We start from the raw sequence: 20,482 nt of genomic DNA on the forward strand, positions 1-20,482 counted from the left end.
CCTTTCATGACAGGCCCAAGGATTTTTACCACCCTCGGCGAAAGCTAACTTTGCCGCCCCCCTTGACCCCGCCCAGTATATCCGCCATTTGACACACCCCACCTTACTACTGGGGTGATACACTGTAACAAACCTCCTTCTCATGTAATCTCCTTACTACTGGGGTTACACACTGTCACAAACCTCCTTCTCATGTAATCTCCTTACTACTGGGGTTACACACTGTAACAGGGGGAGTGGTGCTGGCTGTGAGCGGGTGGCTTGTATGCTAGCTGGCAGGCAGAGCAACACCCCCCTCAAGAGGGCAGATGCCTATTTTGCCTATAGGCAGAGCCGGCCCTGGTGAGGGGTATTATTCATTTACTGTGTTGTTGTACAATTAGTATTCAGACAGGGCGGCATTCATGATTGTTGTTGGTAAGTGAGTTTTGAAGTGAATTTCTCATTTTCTTTGCATTGGTTTAGCTTACCGTATATACTCGAGTATAAGCCGAGTTTTTCAGCACGATTTTTCGTGCTGAAAACACCCCCCTCGGCTTATACTCGAGTGAACTCTCCGCCCTCAGTGGTCTTCAACCATCGGCTGTCCGGGCTTGCTGGGAGTTGTAGTTTTGAAACCTCTGGAGGTCCGCAGGTTGAAGACCACTGCGGCCTTCAACATCATCCAGCCCCCTCTCACCCCCTTTAGTTCTGTACTCACCTCCGCTCGGCGCTGGTCCGATGCTGCAGGACTGTCCGGTGGGGAGGTCGTCCGGTGGGATAGTGGTTCCGGGCTGCCATCTTCACCGGGGGGGTCTCTTCTCCGCGCTTCGGGCCCGGCCCCGGAATACTCATGTTGCCTTGACGACGACGCAGAGGTACGTTCATTACCAACGTCCCTCTGCGTCATCGTCAAGGCAACGCCTCTATTCCGGGCCCGAAGCACGGAGAAGAGGCCTCCCCGGTGAAGATGGCAGCCCGGAACCACTATCCCACCGGACGACCTCCCCACCGGACAGTCCTGCAGCACCGGACCAGCGCCGAGCGGAGGTGAGTGCAGAACTAAAGGGGGCGAGAGGGGGGCTGGATGATGTTGAAGGCCGCAGTGGTCTTCAACCTGCGGACCTCCAAAGGTTTCAAAACTACAACTCCCAGCAAGCCCGGACAGCCGATGGCTGCCCGGGCTTGCTGGGAGTTGTAGTTTTGAAACATCTGGAGGTCCGCAGGTTGAAGACCACTGTATCAGACATTGACAAGGGGATGATGAAGGGGGGGGGGGGATTATGACAAGGGGATGATGAAGTGTGTGGGATGAATGATGACAGGGGGATGATGAAGGGGAGGTGTGGGATGATGACAAGAGGATGATGACAAGGGGATGATGAAGGGGGTGGGGATGATGACAAGGTGATGATGACAAGGGGATGATGAAGGGGGGGGGGTGGGATGATGACAAGGGGATGATGACAGGGGGATGATGAAGGGGGGTGGGGATGATGACAAGGGGATGATGAAGGGGGTGGGGATGATGACAAGGGGATGATGAAGGGGGGTGTGGGATAATGACAAGGGGATGATGAAGGGGGGTGTGGGATGATGACAAGGGGATGATGAAGGGGGGTGTGGGATGATGACAAGGGGATGATGAAGGGGGGGTGTGGGATGATGACAAGGGGATGATGACAAGGGGATGATGACAAGGGGATAATGAAGGGGATGATGACAAGGGGATGATGAAGGGGGGGTGTGGGATGATGACAGGGGGGATGATGACAGGCGGTGATGATGAAGGGGGGATGATGACAGGGTGATGATGACAGGGTTATGATGATGAGGGTGTTAATGACGGGGGTCTGGATGATGACAGGGGGGATGATGTATTTCCCACCCTAGGCTTATACTCGAGTCAATAACTTTTCCTGGGATTTTGGGGTGAAATTAGGGGCCTCGGCTTATATTCGGGTCGGCTTATACTCGAGTATATACTTTTATCATACTATCAAGGGGGGGGGGGTTGATAAATTTGGCACACATAAGAAAAAAATAAATAAATCATTACAGAACACCACTTTGTATGATTCCTTCTCTCCTCTGTGACTTTTCTGCACAATAAGTTGCGGTTTATGCGGCAGTTGTGACTTTTTGAGTAACTTTTTAAAAGTGCTCTCCAGAGGTATTTTTGTAAGCCAGGTCTACCCTGGCTTAAAGGGGTACTCCGCTGCTCAGTGTTTGGAGCAAACTGTTCCGAATGCTGGAGCTGGCGCCGGGAGCTTGTGACCACATAGCCCTGCCCCTCATGACGTCACGCCCTGCCCCTCAATGCAAGTCTATGGGAGGGGGCGGGACAGCCATCACACCCCCTCCCATAGACTTGCATCGGGGGGCGGGGTGTGATGTCATAGCCCCACCCCCTCATGAGCTCCCGGCGCAAGCTCCAGCGTTTGGAACAGTTTGGTAAAAATGCTGAGCAGCGGAGTACCCCTTTAAGATTAGGACTTTTTGAAAGGGGGGTGCGACTTATTAATGCCTATGCGCGACATTCGCACTTCATTAATTCTCCACAACATCCTGGTTGTCCAGCACAATATCTAGGTCGGCAACTAGGGGGATGCAAAGTTTACGGCTACACCCAGGCCCCGGGTTATTACTTTGGTACACAGGTCTGGGACCACCCATTTATAGGTGTGTACTTGTTCTGTATAACTGGAGATTATTTCCCAAAATGCCCAAAAGATCCCCACCAATTAGAAACATAGAAACAATACATTATAAAATGTAGGACTCACCATTATTTAGCGCTCCTTTAGATACTCGAAGCACAGCCCCATTGTTTCCCATGGCAGCATTAAGACAATGAGCCTGGATAATCAATATACACGTGAAACAGACTCGCCACAGTTTGAACATCTTTGGATCAATTTATCTGAAAAAGATTCAATTACGATAATGTTAATGCATCTATCTATCTATCTGTGGTGTCCCAGTACCGAATGTGGCCCTGTCAGGTGAACATTGCCTCAGGTGCCTGTGATGGGCCCCACTTCTCAAGGTGCTGCATTGTATTGCACTCTAGTTTATTGTATGTTGATTTCTGATGTATTTGTTATGTTGCCTTTAATAAATGTTGAGCAGTGGTGGAGATAATCCAGGAAAAATAGAAATTACCATCGGGCGCTTCTCCTCCTTTTGGAGTCTCTTCACCGGGTCCCGGCAGCACAGATTATCTGTGCTGCCGGGACCCGGTGAAGAGACTCCAAAAGGAGGAGAAACGCCCGATGGTAATTCCTATTTTTCTTGGATTATATCCACCACTGCTCATCAATTATCCAGCCGACCGAGAGGGACCTGGAAAGGAAACCGTGGCTGCTGACCTCCACTTCATTTGCGATTCTATATGCCTGCAGAGGTGTTGTGCTCTAAGCACAACGTTATCCAGTAAGCCTCACATTTTTTGCGCACATTGAAGCCTAAACAATAAAACTGTCTGCACTAGGAGCGCACCTGTCTTTTTGTCTTTTTATATTTAATAAATGTTGGACATGCCTTTAAGGAGTGATGATGCAGAGTAAGCCATGTGACCCTGATGCCCAATGGGATGCCCCCTAGCCAAAGCCTTAAGTAGTGTAGGGGGGAGGAGTTAGTCAGTTTAAGAGGCGAGGAAAACTGAGGTACAGTGTGGAGAGGAGTTAGGAGAAATCTGTGCTAACCTGAGGAGTCCTGAGGAGAAGCAAAAAGCTTGTAACCACACATCTACAAATGCCCCACCGCCCAGGTCCAGTCTGGAAATCTAGGATAGCAGAAGATAGAAAGCCTCAGGCAACTCCAGTCCAAAAGTCTACAGTCCAAGCCTGGCAGTAAGTAAGTTAATTCCAGGGAAGCACTACTGTTAGTCTCAAGGCAGCGTGGGAGGCCTCAAGTCTAAAGTCTAAAATCTACAGTAACTAATATTCAGTCAAGTGAAAAGCACTACAAGTACAAACAAGGCAAAAGGCTCCATAGGGTTACTCTGCATTTCCCCTGCTCTGATCTGTACTGTAAACGATTACATCATCAATCGTCACCTCAGTTAAAGACAGTTTTCCGTAACCCTGCATCTGATGTCTTTATTGCCCAGGAGAACTGCTGTACTTTAGAGTGTGCTGGTTAACGCTACCCTGGTGTCACAAACTGTCTATCTGTCACCAATACAATAGCCATTGTTCAACACACAGACAGTGCACCACATATCTATATTTCTATCTATCTATCTATCTCATATCTGTCTATCTATCTCATATCTATCTATCTCATATCTATCTATCTCATATCTATCTATCTATCTCATATCTATCTATCTCATATCTATCTATCTCATATCTATCTATCTCATATCTATCTATCTATCTATCTATCTCATATCTATCTATTATCTATCTATCTATCTATCTCATAACTATCTATTATCTATCTATCTCATATCTATTATCTATCTCATATCTATCTTCTATCTCATATCTATCTATCTTTCTATCTCATATTTATCTATCTCATATCTATCGATCTCATATCTATCTATCTATCTCATATCTATCTATCTCATATCTATCTATCCATCTCATATCTATCTCATATCTATCTGTCTATCTATCTCATATCTATCTATCTATCTATCTATCCATCTCATATCTATCTATCTCACATCCATCTATCTATCTCATATCTATCTCACATCCATCTATCTATCTCATATCTATCTATTTCATATCTATCGATTTCATATCTATCTATCTTTCAATCTCTTATCTATCCATCTAAAGTAAAGAATGGAGGAGGAATTAAATATGTAAACATATTTCATTTTGAATACCCCCCCCCCCCCCCCCCCACACACACACACACACACACACACTTTTTTTTTCAAAGTGATTTATCTTACATTTATTCCTTATATTAATCACACGTATGAAAAGCTTTGGAACATTGATAAGACACCAAAATGTGCCAAAGTGTTTAACCTTCCTATTGAAAACTCACAGCCTAAAGAAAGACACCAAAAACAGTGTAACAAAATAATAAATGACTGGGATTGTGATTAAAAAAAAATGAAAACCATGCCCACATTTTGGGGGGAAATTTTCATAGAAATCCAATAGTAGGTCCGAGGTCTTCGAAGCGTTTAAGTGGTAATTTTTATTTTCTAGCCACTTTCAATCAGTAGGGGGCTACTAACCACCAAAACCCAACTTGACCATTCTTGGCTCTTATGGTCACTGATTATACTTATCTTTAGAGCTTAGGGACCCCATCAAATTCATATATTTATGTAAAATTCTAAGCGTGAAATCATATGGCTTACCTTTTTATAAATCATTGAAGAAATTCACAAGTCTTTGTGTTCATCTTCTAGTCCAAAGAGCAATGAACTGATAGCGAGTCTTATATCCTGAACCCGGTTCCAACCTATAATCCTTCTTAGTGGAAACAATGCAGGATCCACCGGTGTGACCTCAGGTTTCCAAAGAAAATCACTTTGGGGGAAGTCAGGGGATATTACAACATAACAGGTTGTGCGTTTTCCTGGACTGTAGCCAATGATATCATCATCACACATGGTCACCGAATTATTGTCCGTGACTTTGATAGTACTATGAGCACTGGACTTCGATTCTCTGAAGAGACCTTAGTGGGGACCAAAATAAGTCAAGGATGGGGAGAAAAATACTCAACTATTCTTTTCCTTCGACACCCCTCCCCCCCCCCCCCTTAATCTTCATGCCCTATGTATTATGGAGTATAATACGTCTAAGAGGAAAGGAAACAAGGCATGGCATAGGGCAATATATCCAATTAACCTTTTAATGATTCAGGGTTTTTCTGTTTTTGCACTTTAATTGTTTCCTCTTCACCTTTAAAAAATCATAACTCTTTCAATTTTGCACCTAAAGATCCATATGATGGATTATGTTTTTGCACCACCAATTCTACTTTGTAATGACATCAGTCATTTTACCCAAAAATCTACAATGGAAAAAAAAATCATTGTGTGACAAAATTGAAGAAAAAACGCCATTTTGTAATTTTGAGGGCTTCCGTTTCTGCGCAGTACATTTTTGGTAAAAATGACACCTTCTTTTTATTTTGTAGGTCCATAGGATTAAAATGATACCCTACTTATATAGGTTTGATTTCTGGAAAAAATCATAACTACATGCACTAAAATGAATACGTTTAAAATTGTCATCTTCTGACCCCTATAGCTTTAAACATTTTCTGCGTACGGGGCAGTATGAGGGCTCATTTTTTGTGCCGTGATCTGAAGTTTTCAGCGGTACCATTTTTGTATTGATCAAACTTCTTGATCGCTTTTTATGAATTTTTTCATGATATAAAAAGTGACCAAAAATACGCTATTTTGGACTTTGGAATTTTTTTGGGCATACGCCATTGACCGTGCGGTTTAATTAATGAAATATTTTTATCATTCAGACATTTCCACATGCAGCGAAAACACATAATTTTATTTTTATTTACACAGTTTTTTTTTTAAATGGAAACGCCCGCGGCCCCGCGTTATAGAAAGGGAGTGGACTCAGGGCGTACAGGTACGCTCTGAGTCCTTAAGTGGTTAAAAGAGCAGGAAAAGTAAAGGGGTACTCCGTTGCCCCAGCGTTCAGAACATTTAGCTCCAAACACTTGGAGCGGGCGACGGGAGTCTTGACATCATAGCCACACCCCTTGTGATGCCCTGCCCCCTCCCATAGACTTGCATTGAGGGGGCATGATGTGACATCACTAGGGGTGTGGCCGTGATGTCATGACCCCCGCCGCCCACACCCAGCGTTCTAAATGAACACTGTGTATTGCACAGCGATTGTGGGGGTCCCAGCTGTGGGACCCCCTGCGATCAGACAAAAAGATCACAATGTACAGATATATGAATGGACAGTACAGAGATCTTTCTAGTGATCTTTTCATACCTAGGCTGGTAACCATGACAACGGGGCATCCTCTACGTCCAGAGGAAAGTTTCACCATCATCACAGACAGAGATTCTTTACTGTAAGAGCATTGAGACTATGGCACTCTCTGCCACGTTATGTTGTGATGTCTCATAAAAATAAAATAAAAATTCAAGGGGGTGGTTGGATGTTTTTTCTGGAAAAATATACTACAACCGGTTATGGATACTAGGTTTAAATGGATAGAACATTGATCCGGAGATTAAAGGGTTACTCCATTCCCCAGCATCCGAAACATTGAGTTCCGAATGCTGAGTGCAGGCTTCCGTCCCTCATGACCATACGCACCGCCCTCTCAGTGAAAGTCTATGGGAAGAACTTCCTCCCTCACTCTACTACGCACAGCCCTGAGCATTGAGATGAGCTATGATTGGCTAAGGCTGCACAAACACACTCTCAGCACTCCAGACTGCATTTCCTGATTTTGGACTTCTGCTAGGCCAGCAGGAGTCCAAAGTCTGTGCAAGAGATGGGGGGAAATGTGCTCTGGACAAGTAGGGAGACACCTAGTGGCAGCTTTTCTTAAGCACAAATAAAACTTAGAAAACTTTTTTTTTAAACAAAGTACATTAGATAGATTTTTTATTTACCATAAGGAGTGCAATAGCAAACATTTGTTTTAATGATAGTGCCTATTTAAAGCAATTTGTTACAAAAAAAAAGTTCTGAGACCCCTACTGATTGCTAAATATAGTTATGGGAACAACTCTACGGCTCACTGCGTACTCTGACTGATTGCTTGAGGTGGCCTCCATAACCAATCAATATTTTTGAAATGTCTGTGTGACATGTCAATAGTTTTTTTTTTGTGTGTGTGACAGTAATGCTTTAGATAGCCATCTAGTCTACGACAACTACGTGTGAAATTGGCCAAAAACAAAAAATTTTTATTACGGAGTGCCATAGACTTGCATTAGCTGAGCGAAGCAGAAGTGAATGGACATGAAGCAGCACACTGTGTCCAAATGATAGTTACCCTTACAGTAGGCAATCAGAGTATTATTATATAATTAACAATATGGCGATGCACTGGATTTGGATCTTTGGCTCTCATCATGAAAAGCTACCCCTATTCACAGGATAGGACATAACTAGTGGATCTGGCCGCTGGTCCATGCCCCCTCGTGATGTCACGCCACGCCCCATCCATTCATGTCCAGGGGAGGGGGCGTGACACCTGCCACGCCCCCTCCCATTGACATGAATGCAGGGGGCATGGTGTGACGTCACGAAGGGGTGTGGACGTGACATCACGTCTCAGTCTCGGAGGCAGCGCCTCCTTTGGACAGGAGATAAGATGGTGTATAATGCCGGAAAACCCCTTTAAGAATGGAGCAAAGTTAGAGATGGGCAATGGAGCACTTGTGGATGGGGAGAACTTTTAATTAGAGGTCCCCAACCCAGTCCTCAAGGCCGACAACAGTACAGATCTTTATGTGAGTGGTATAGAGCAGAGGTCCTCAACCCAGTCCTCAAGGCCACCAACAGTCCAGATCTTTATATGAGTGGTATAGAGCAGTGGTCCCCAACCCAGTCCTCAAGGCCACCAACAGTTCAGATCTTTATATGAGTGGTATAGAGCAGAGGTCCCCAACCCTGTCCTCAAGACCACCAACAGTCCAGATCTTTATATGAGTGGTATAGAGCAGAGGTCCCCAACCCAGTCCTCAAGACCACCAACAGTCCAGATCTTTATATGAGTGGTATAGAGCACAGGTCCCCAACCCAGTCCTCAAGGCCACCAACAGTCCAGATCTTTATATAAGTGGTATTGAGCAGAGGTCCTCAACCCAGTCCTCAAGGCCACCAACAGTCCAGATGTTTATATGAGTGGTATAGAGCAGAGGTCCCCAACCCAGTCCTCAAGGCCACCAACAGTCCAGATCTTTATATGAGTGGTATAGAGCAGAGGTCCCCAACCCAGTCCTCAAGGCCACCAACAGTCCAGATCTTTATATGAGTGGTATAGAGCAGAGGTCCCCAACCCAGTCCTCAAGACCACCAACAGTCCAGATCTTTATATAAGTGGTATTGAGCAGAGGTCCCCAACCCAGTCCTCAAGGCCACCAACAGTCCAGATGTTTATATGAGTGGTATAGAGCAGAGGTCCCCAACCCAGTCCTCAAGGCCACCAACAGTCCAGATCTTTATATGAGTGGTATAGAGCAGAGGTCCCCAACCCAGTCCTCAAGGCCACCAACAGTCCAGATCTTTATATGAGTGGTATAGAGCAGTGGTCCCCAATCCAGTGCCCAAGGCCACCAACAGACCAGATCTTTATATGAGTGTTATAGAGGAGAGGTCCCCAACCCAGTCCTCAAGGCCACCAACAGTCCAGATCTTTATATGAGTGTTATAAAGGAGAGGTCCCCAACCCAGTCCTCAAGGCTACCAACCGTCCAGATCTTTATATGAGTGGTATAGAGTAGAGGTCCACAACACAATCTTCGAGCCCACCAGGATTTGGATTTTTTCCTGTTCCATTACAATAGAGTAACTGAAAAAACTGAAAAGTTTGGTGGGCCTAGAGCACTGTGTTGGGGACCACTGTTCTATGTGGCAAGACATATTTGAAAAAAGACATGTAGAATTTGGTAGATAGAGATTGGTTAAAGCATAGATGTTAGAAAAGACATGAGAGGTAATGGGATTCAGAAGGCGAGGGCCTTATATAGCTCTGTTCACAGAGTACCATCCAGCTTCCAAAAAAGGTATGTATGTTATATAGCATTAGGGGGAAACGTTAATACAGTACTATATTATGTATCATTCCCATCAGAACATCAAACTTTACTGGAAAGTTCTGTATAGGAAATAAATGGATAGAAAGTAGAAAACTCTCTAAATACTTTTTATAGAAAGGCTGAAATACAGACACCTTGTCTGCTGGAGACCCCATAGCAATTTTCCCTATTGTTTTTTTTAATCACTGTAATATGAACAAATCCTTTTAGTAATCCCTGGGGAGCCTAATCTTTAGATAAAGGGACTGCAAATACAATGTACTTTTCTACCTTGTTATGAAACCATACACGTCAGTTAAATAGAGACTGTATTTCCGTAATCCATTTTAAGAGCCATATTTTCTTTATCCTAATCCACTTATCAGATGTACATAAAGTGAATTATAATTGTGGTAATCATATGTTTTATCATTCATTAGCTCATCATAACTGATAGGATGGGAATGGGCACAAAATCAGGTTTATGAAAATTCGATTCCAGAAAATCTGATAAAACGCTTAACACATAATAGCACACTATGAGCCAAGAACATTTAAGACTGGAATATATTGTCCTTGTATTGTAACTCAGTGTCTGGGACATGACAGGTTGTAAGGAGACTTTATTCAACGTTTGTATGTGATCTACCTAGTATAGTGATGACAAACTTGGCCACAAGAAATTAATTAAAAGAGTTTTGGCCATATCGGTTATTTCCACACAAAATCTTAAGAAATAATGCAAATCGCTCATTCTGCTACTATTTTTTTAAGGGGACCCCTCGCATAAAAAAAACCAGTCCAATCTGCAGGTAGCATACTATAGAGCAGGAAGAACTAAGCAGATGCTATATACAGTGACCCCTCGACCTACAATGGCCCCGACATATGATGAAATCGACATACGATGCTTTTTTATGTCGGGGCCATTGCATTAAGTGCTATCTGGCAGCGCCAAATGCTTAAGCTGCTGCCGGATAGCAGCTTAATGTTCCCCGTGTGGTGCGGTAAGTATTACTTACCCCTCCATGATGCTCCGGGGTGCCCTCTGGGTCCAGCGCTGGTCTTCCGGTGTCTTCTCGGCCCTCTCTGATGACGTCAATACGTTGCTGCACACGTCATCCAATAGGAATGGCGTATGCAGCGGCGTAATGACGTCGCTACGCAGGCCCAGTAAGGCCTTGCGGAAGAAAGCAGAGGACCGGAGAAGACAGCAGAGGACCGGAGAAGAAAGCAGAGGATCAGAGAAGACAGCGGAGGACCGGAGAAGACAGCGGAGGCCGGGGACACCATCTTAAGCGGCGGGGACAGGTGAGTACAGCTTCCTATACTTTGCATTGCACGAATCCCTCAACATGCGATTGATTCGACAAACGATGGCTCGTTTGGAACGAATTACCATCGTATGTTGAGGGACCACTGTATAATACAGTACAATCTGTAGGTATCAGGTTATAGGGCAGGGGGAGCTGAGCAGATGCTATATATAATACAGTACAATCTATAGACATCATGTTATAGAGCAGGAGGAGCTGAGCAGATGATATATACAATACAGTACAATCTGCAGGTATCATGTTATAGAGCAGGAGGAGCTGAGCAGATGATATATACAATACAGTATAATCTGCAGGTATCATGTTATAGAGCAGGAGGAGCTGAGCAGATGATATATACAATACAGTACAATTTGCAGGTATCATGTTATAGAGCAGGAGGAGCTGAGCAGATGATATATACAATACAGTACAATCTACAGGTATCATGTTATAGAGCAGGAGGAGCTGAGCAGATGATATATACAATACTGTACAATCTGCAGGTATCATGTTATAGAGCAGGAGGAGCTGAGCAGATGATATATACAATACAGTACAATCTACAGGTATCATGTTATAGAGCAGGAGGAGCTGATCAGATGATATATACAATACAGTATAATCTGCAGGTAACATGTTATAGAGCATGAGGAGCTGAGCAGATTATATATACAATACAGTACAATCTGAAGGTATCATGTTATAGAGCAGGAGGAGCTGAGCAGATGATATATACAATACAGTACAATCTGCAGGTATCATGTTATAGAGCAGGAGGAGCTGAGCAGATGATATATACAATACAGTACAATCTGCAGACATACAATACAGTACAATCTGCAGACATCATGTTATAGAGCAGGAGGAGCTGAGCAGATGATATATACAATACAGTACAATCTGCAGGTAACATGTTATAGAGCAGCAGGAGCTGAGCAGAGGATATATACAATACAGTACAATCTGCAGGTATCATGTTATAGAGCAGGAGGAGCTGAGCAGATGATATATACAATACAGTACAATCTGCAGGTATCATGTTATAGAGCAGGAGGAGCTGAGCAGATGATGTGTACAATCTGCAGGTATCGTGTTATAGAGCAGGAGGAGCTGAACAGATGATATATACAATGCAGTACAATCTGCAGGTATCCTGTTATAGAGCAGGAGGAGCTGAGCAGATGATGTATACAATACAGTACAATCTGCAGGTATCATGTTATAGAGCAGGAGGAGCTGAGCAGATGATATATACAATACAGTATAATCTGCAGGTATAATGTTATAGAGGAGGAGGAGCTGAGCAGGTGATATATACAGTACAGTACAATCTGCAGGTATCATGTTATAGAGCAGGAGGAGCTGAGCAGATTATATATATGATACCGTACAATCTGCAGGTATCATGTTATAGAGCAGCTGAGCAGATGATGTATACAATACAGTACAATCTGCAGGTATCATGTTATAGAGCAGGAGGAGCTGAGCAGATGATATATACAATACAGTATAATCTGCAGGTATAATGTTATAGAGGAGGAGGAGCTGAGCAGGTGATATATACAGTACAGTACAATCTGCAGGTATCATGTTATAGAGCAGGAGGAGCTGAGCAGATTATATATACGATACCGTACAATCTGCAGGTATCATGTTATAGAGCAGGAGGAGCTGAGCAGATGATATATACAATACAGTGCAATCTGCAGGTATCATGTTATAGAGCAGGAGGAGCTGAGCAGATGATATATACAATACAGTATAATCTGCAGGTATAATGTTATAGAGGAGGAGGAGCTGAGCAGGTGATATATACAGTACAGTACAATCTGCAGGTATCATGTTATAGAGCAGGAGGAGCTGAGCAGATTATATATATGATACCGTACAATCTGCAGGTATCATGTTATAGAGCAGCTGAGCAGATGATGTATACAATACAGTACAATCTGCAGGTATCATGTTATAGAGCAGGAGGAGCTGAGCAGATGATATATACAATACAGTATAATCTGCAGGTATAATGTTATAGAGGAGGAGGAGCTGAGCAGGTGATATATACAGTACAGTACAATCTGCAGGTATGTTATAGAGCAGGAGGAGCTGAGCAGATTATATATACGATACCGTACAATCTGCAGGTATCATGTTATAGAGCAGGAGGAGCTGAGCAGATGATATATACAATACAGTGCAATCTGCAGGTATCATGTTATAGAGCAGGAGGAGCTGAGCAGATGATATATACAATGCAGTAAAATCTGCAGGTATCATGTTGTAGTGTCCCAGCACCAATAGCTGTCCCGTGGCTTTGGACTGTCTCGGGCAGCTTGGCAGTACAAGATAATCGGCCCACTTATGGACCCACCGTTTGTATTGCAAAGTAATATATTTCTTTGAATTAATTATGGTATTATTATATGTATATATATTTTTCCATGTTACTGTACCTTTAAATGAGAGAAGTGAACTCCATTTGACTCTGCCTGACAATGGGGACCCCAAAAGTCTCCCCTGTGTAGTGTAGTGAAGGGAGGAGTTAGTCAGTTCCCCCTAGTATGGCTCCTGAGCAGCAGCTTAGCTCAAGTGTGCTTTGTGTCGTGTGCTCTCAGGAGAGGCCTAGCTCAAATCTTATCTCTCAACTGGCAATCCTGAAAGAATTACTCGCAAGTAGGAAGTTCATGCCCCTGCGGAACAGTCTTCGGTACCTTGCCAGGACCCTAGCTACCAGAATTAAAATTTTCCGTCGCACAAGTCAGTATAAACCTGTTTGGTGTAAGCACCACAAGTCCCATCAAGGCAACAGGGCTCCCAAGGGGTTACGCTGTACTCTCTTACCTAAAGCCAGCTGTACTTGTAATACCATCTGTACCAGCTCAGTGATTGAGAGATATATATATATATATATATATATATATATATATATATATATTTATGTATATATGTATTGTGATGACTCGCTCTTGCAGATAGGTGCGGTTGCTGTATAGAGGCAAGGAAACAGTACTTTTCAAATTAAAGTTCAGTGTTTTATTCACACTTGGCAAACAGTCTTTAAATGTAGAACCAAGGAAAACGCAACAAAATCCAACTGTATTCCTTAGGTGTTTGTTCACACCTGAGTCCATGCCATGCGGCATCAAGCAAGTCTTTTCCAGGCCTCCAGGCAGTCGGCCGACCATCTTCCAACCTCTCAGGGAAGGATTCCACTCTCAGCTCTCTCTGGCAGTGTGAGCTGCAACTAGTAAATCCCCCTCAGCTGGTGGAGCAGGCTGCCTTTAAGGCCAACAAAAGGCGGCCTGGATTGTGGGGAATGGCCCCCACCCTACACTTGGCCATTCCCAGTAAGAGTGGTCCCAGATAGGCCTTCCAGCCATACTACATCCACAGTGTCAGTCTGCATCACAGCACAGACACTGACTAAATACCGGCTCTTACTTCACCAAGGCCAGGAACCTTGGTGACACATATCGCCCATCAACCACCATGCCTTTCACCTTCTCATAATAGATAGATATGAGATAGATAGATAGATAGATAGATAGATCTATCCATCCATTTTTTTTGGGGGGGGGGGAGGGAGAGGGAGGGGGGGGGGTCTTTTCCAGTGGGACGCTGTTGCTCCTAGTCTGATGGTATTGTGTCCTCTGCTGAAAATAGTTCTACTGTAACAAAGTCACATGATGAAGCGTCATCTGGCGTCACGTCATCTGGTTGATCCTCTAGTGCTCGATCTAATAGAGGCACTGTCAATGGATCCACACTCAGGACGCTCTCGGCTTCAATCATGTTCCTCTTAGATGTTGTAGTAAGAACCTACGAAGTGAAAGAAGAGCCGGACACGTTGTAACCTTCATATTCACTGACATATAAAGGCCCCAGACACAACAAATCTGCTACATGTGAACAAGACCTTGTAAATCTGGATTTCATATACTGACCGGGAAGTCCCAATATAGCAGAATCTGGCTTATGCAGGAGAACACCAATACGACCCACTCCAGGATGGTCAGCGTAATTCGGGAAGACTGAAAATAAAACAGAAATATACATTTGACTTTGTCCATTTTGGTCTTCCCCTTTATTCACCATGCAGTGGTGGGAATTACTGGGATTGGGATCCCATAACCATGTGAAGAAGTTCGCCCTGTGTGGTAGAATATACATACCTGTGTGCAGTACTCGCTTGTACAGGTGTATAATGTCATCATTTTACAGGATAACCCTGAAAGGAGGATGTATATAGGAAAATAACCTCAACCCTGCAGAATGGGGTCATATTTTAGTAGAAAAACACTGATCACGATCAGAAGTGACAAGATAACCCGGCTCCACCACCATCAATGGCAAAGGACAGAACCTAAAAAGACATTATGGTGTCTGAAAGGATTTACTGGAGTTTCCTTTAATCCCATAACATAGTGAATTGTAAAGGATACGGCTAATGTTTGCCAGCAAGATGGTCACCGACAGCACCGTGGTGGTAAGGCGCCTACATCTCCGGTCCCTGGAGCCTGGATACAGCTGAGATGCCACAGATATTCCACCGTATATGATGGTACTGGATAAAACCGCCAGGTAGCTGTCATTGAGCATTGCTGAATCCTAGAGGAAAACAAAGAAAATATGACATTTCACAATATACATATGCTGTCCTAGATGACCAATCATCAGACAACACATAGAGCTCCATATCATTATACACCATTACCAGATATATGATTGTCCTGGATACTTAATATCTGCCAATGGTAAGTATCCAGGATAATCCTACATCTGCCAATGGTGTTATTATATTATCTGTAGTCTTATACTGGGCCTTATATATCATTGTGAGGGGGTGTGAGCTCAGGCCCATTCTGTCCCAAGACCTACAGATCAGCAGGTTATCTGACAATACATGGCCCCAGCTGTGCTGCTCTTCTCCTGGGTAAGGGGGCTTCATAGGTGACCAGCTAAGGGGCCCTAACACCACAGAATCTGTATAAACAAACCTGTATCAATGGGGTTATGATGTTTCCAATACAGGTCATCCACCCGAATGTCAGCAGCCATGTTTGGTAGGTAATTCCACAAAGGCTTCTCTTCAGGGCCTGGATCTCCATGGACTTGTAGATGATGTATAAAATCCCGGCCTCTGAAATCCATATACAGAACAGTGTATAGATGGTATATATACCACACAAAGCATATACATGTCTGAAGATACTGAAGATACTAATACTGAGAACATATACAGGACATATAATTCAGTAACATATGGTGGATCTGCCAAAAGTTATCTGAAAACATGTGCTGAAGCTGTCATGGCGGCCATGTTAGTAGTTACTCAAGCAGCGGCGCAGCTATAAAGGTGGCAAGGGTCACAGTTACCCCCCTGTCACTACACTATATGCTGCGGCCTGTGGCTGCATAGATGGTCACACAGACCAATCAGTACAGTACTACGTTTAGGGGCGGACTGACGGGAGGCTCACCCGGACTAACCTGAATACCTAAGCTTATAGTGCGGGGGAGCCTCTTTTTAAGGTTGTTTCTCTTACCCCATTACGTTCAGCTGTTCAGAAGATACGAGCAAACTGTCTAAATGCTATTCCTGAGAATCTAGCAATAAGGAGCGTTCCTAATGGGCTTTTAGCAACAATAACAAGTCTTCACTTCGGCTGTTGGTCCCGCCCCTTTATTATTATTCACTGCTATGGGTCCGCCCCTGCATTAATATTCACTGCTCCTTGGCCCCACCCCCTTCATTACACCATCCCTGTACACTTCTCCCTTCCAGCACCCTCCCTGACACCCTCCCCCCACCAATGTGTACACAGAGCTAGGACCCCAAGACCAGGCCAAAGCTTCCCCATGCTCCTGAATGGCACATTTGCTTAGTACAGCAACCACATGCCTGCCACTGCAGGGATTAATATCTGACTTCTGAAGTCTGCCTGTGCATAAAGTAATCCAGCTAAAAGCAGATATGCCATTCAGGAGCATGGAAAAGTTAGGTGACAATATCTGACCTAGCTTTTCCATGCTCCTGAATTGCATGTCTGCTTGATGGCTGATGGGCGTGGTCAGGTGGGCCTAGACTAAACTTTTGCACCTTTAGCTACGTCTTTGTACTCAGGATGGCACTATTAATAATTCCTATAGATACACATAGTGCACTTACCTAGCAGGGAAGATACGGTGGAGACTATAGTCAGCACGATGGATTCCGGATATTCTGCTCCAGTGTCGCTGAGGAGAAATAGATTCCATGTATAACATTAGCAGAGCTCCGGGCCGGTCACTAGTCACAAGGGCCGGTCACTAATAACAAGGGCCGATCACTAATAACAAGGGCCGATCACTAATAACAAGGGCCGGTCACTAATAACAAGGGCCGGTCACTAGTAACAAGGGCCGATCACTAATAACAAGGGCCGATCACTAATAACAAGGGCCGGTCACTAGTAACAAGAATCGGTCACTAGTAACAAGGGCCGGTCACTAGTAACAGGGGCCGGTCACTAATAACAAGAATCAGTCACTAGTAACAAGGGTCAGTCACTAATAACAAGAATCAGTCACTAGCATAAAGGGCCGGTCACTAGTAACAAGAATCGGTCACTAGTAACAAGGGCCGGTCACTAATAACAAGAATCGGTCACTAGTAACAAGGGCCGGCCACTAGTAACAAGGGTCGGTCACTAGTAACAAGAGCCGTTCACTAATAACAAAAATCGGTCCCTAGTAACAAGAATCAGTCACTAGGAACAAGAATCCGTCACTAGTAACAAGGGCCGTTCACTAATAACAAAAATCGGTCCCTAGTAACAAGAATCAGTCACTAGGAACAAGAATCCGTCACTAGTAACAAGGGCCGTTCACTAATAACAAAAATCGGTCACTAGTAACAAGAATCAGTCACCAGTAATAAGGGCCGGTCACTAGTAACAAAAATCAGTCACTAGTAACAAGAATCGGTCACTAGGAACAAGAATCGGTCACTAGTAATAAGGGCCGGTCACTAGTAACAAGGGCCGGTCACTAGTAACAAGAATCGGTCACTAGTAACAAGGGCCGGTCACTAGTAACAAGGGCCGATCACTAGTAATAAGGGCCGGTCACTAGTAACAAGGGCCGGTCACTAGTAACAAGGGCCGATCACTAGTAATAAGGGCCGGTCACTAGTAACAAGGGCCGGTCACTAATAACAAAAATCAGTCACTAGTAACAAGAATCAGCCACTAGTAACAAGAATCGCTCACTAGTAACAAGGGCCAGTCACTAGTAACAAGAATCGCTCACTAGTAACAAGGGCCGGTCACTAGTAACAAGAATCGCTCACTAGTAACAAGGGCCGGTCACTAGTAACAAGAATCGGTCACTAGTAACACTAACAAGAAACATCTATTGTTTTCTTAAAGTGCACCTGCCAGATCCCACAAAAAAAATTAAAATAAATGTTACTCAGTACATAATCCTGACCATGTACATCTCATTTTCTGCCTCCATCACCTATATTAACTATAAAAATACCTCCTTTCATTAGCTCACTGTATTAGAAATCCTCTCAGGGGAAGGGGGCGTGCCCCTTCTTGTGGTGGTGGGAGGTGATTGGTGTGTGGTGGGAGGGGGCGTGTCCCTTCTTGTGGTGGTGGGACAACGGAATGGTGTATTGTAGGATTCCCACCAATGTCCCTATAGAGTCTCCAACCTGATGCTGATGACCCCTGTCCGGTAATGGCCTTGTGCGATGGTCATGGTGAAGGTGGTAAGGACACCCACGAAGGTCCATAATGCCCAAAACAATGGCAGGATAGCCAGGGTTGGGCTCGTCATATTAGAAGAAGAAATATTTATCACTCTCAGGAAAACTGAGCGCTCTCAATCTGAACTAACAGAAAGTGAAGGGTTTGCCTGTATCCTGCAGTGGTATAACCGACCACCATCTGTGATGTCATCACATTCTATACCTGATGATGTCACGTCCTTGGTTGCTGATGTATTAGAAGTATTACAATTATCCATACAGCAAATCTGTATTATATATGGAAATATCACAAATAACCCCTAATATAAAGTTATTATCAAAACTACCTACAAGAAGAATTCTTGTGATCCTAAGGGCTGCAGAGGAGATGTGTTCTCTACTACTGCCCACTGCCAACAGGAGACGTCTGTGCCCACAATGTGCCCTCTATGAGAGCTCCGGCGTCTCTACAACCCCTCACAAAAACCAACTTACAGGACCTCACCAGCTTTTATACGTCGTAGGAATTACAAATCTTATACTTATACCCCAAAAATGTTGGTTTAATAGGTGAACGTTTTGGCCTCATGGGACATCCCTCCAGCACGAAAGGGCCGGACCATTTCATTTACCATATAATGTATTGAGAAATAGAACAAAATATATTTGTGGGGTGGAATGAAAAAAGGTAGAATACCGCCATTGTGTAGGTTCGTTTTAATAGGAAATAAAAAAACAGGATGTATCCGTACTCTGGGGGGAGATTTATCAAATCCTGTGGAGAGGAAAAGTGGTGCAGTTGCCCATAGCAACCAATCAGATCTCCTCTTTCCTTTTTCAGAGGCCTTTTCAAAAATGAAAGTAGCGATCTGATTGGTTGCTATGGGCAACTGCACCACTCTTCCTCTACACAGGTTTTGATAAATCTTCTCATTGGTGTCTATACTAAATATGATCAGTGAAGGGTTAATGAAAATAATGATTAAATCTAATGATATAAAAGATTACAATATTCCAGTTTGTAAACACTTGGAGGCAATGGGGGAGATTTATCAAAACCTGTGAAGAGGAAATGTTGTCCAGTTGCCCATAGCAACCAATCAGATCGCATCTTTCATTTTTCACAGGCTGTTTCAAAAATGAAAGAAGCGATCTGATTGGTTGCTATGGGCAACTCAGCAACTTTTCCTTTGGACAGGTTTTGATAAATCTCCCCCAATGAGCGGTGGCTGTGTGGAAAGTAATTCAGGGCCCTTGTGGTTGCCAATGACAACAGCACCATTTGGTGTAAAATTGGGCGCTGGATAACAGGGTTATATACAGCCCAACGTGTACAGTGAGATAAAGGAGTAAACATTGATGGGGTAGTTAAGGATTTGGGCAACCTTGGGTCCAGACATTTATGTGTTACCGTGACACGTACCATCTACCTTATTATTGCAGATTCACTTCCCCTGTCATGGCAGTAGTACAGGGCAGTGGCATCTTTCCACAGGATAATGTCCTGCCACTCTGGAGAAATTGTTTAAAGGGGTACTCCGGTTTTAAATCAACTGGTGCCAGAATAGTTAAACAGGTTTGTAAATTATTTCTATTTAAAAATGTTAATCCATCCAGTACTTATCAGCTGCTCTATACTGCAGAAGAAGTATTTCTTTCTAGAGTTCTTTCCAGTCTGACCACAGTGCTCTCTACTGCCACCTCCGTCCGTGTCAGGAACTGTCCAGAGTA

At 43.9% G+C, this 20,482-nt stretch overlaps 1 protein-coding gene across 1 annotated transcript in view; it reads right to left on the reverse strand.

Annotated features, from left to right (window-relative positions):
- The window catches only part of LOC130297694 (BPI fold-containing family B member 4-like), a 46,010-nt gene extending 27,174 nt beyond the window's left edge, over window positions 1-18,836 (reverse strand). Inside the window, 2 exon segments of the mRNA XM_056550447.1 lie at window positions 2,766-2,902; window positions 18,716-18,836. Coding sequence (XP_056406422.1) covers window positions 2,766-2,886 — 121 coding nt within the window. The 5' untranslated portion in view covers window positions 2,887-2,902; window positions 18,716-18,836.
- Window positions 18,837-20,482: the final 1,646 nt, after the last annotated feature.

This window comes from Hyla sarda, chromosome 13, assembly GCF_029499605.1.
Source record: "Hyla sarda isolate aHylSar1 chromosome 13, aHylSar1.hap1, whole genome shotgun sequence".
NCBI classification, from domain to species: domain Eukaryota; kingdom Metazoa; phylum Chordata; class Amphibia; order Anura; family Hylidae; genus Hyla; species Hyla sarda.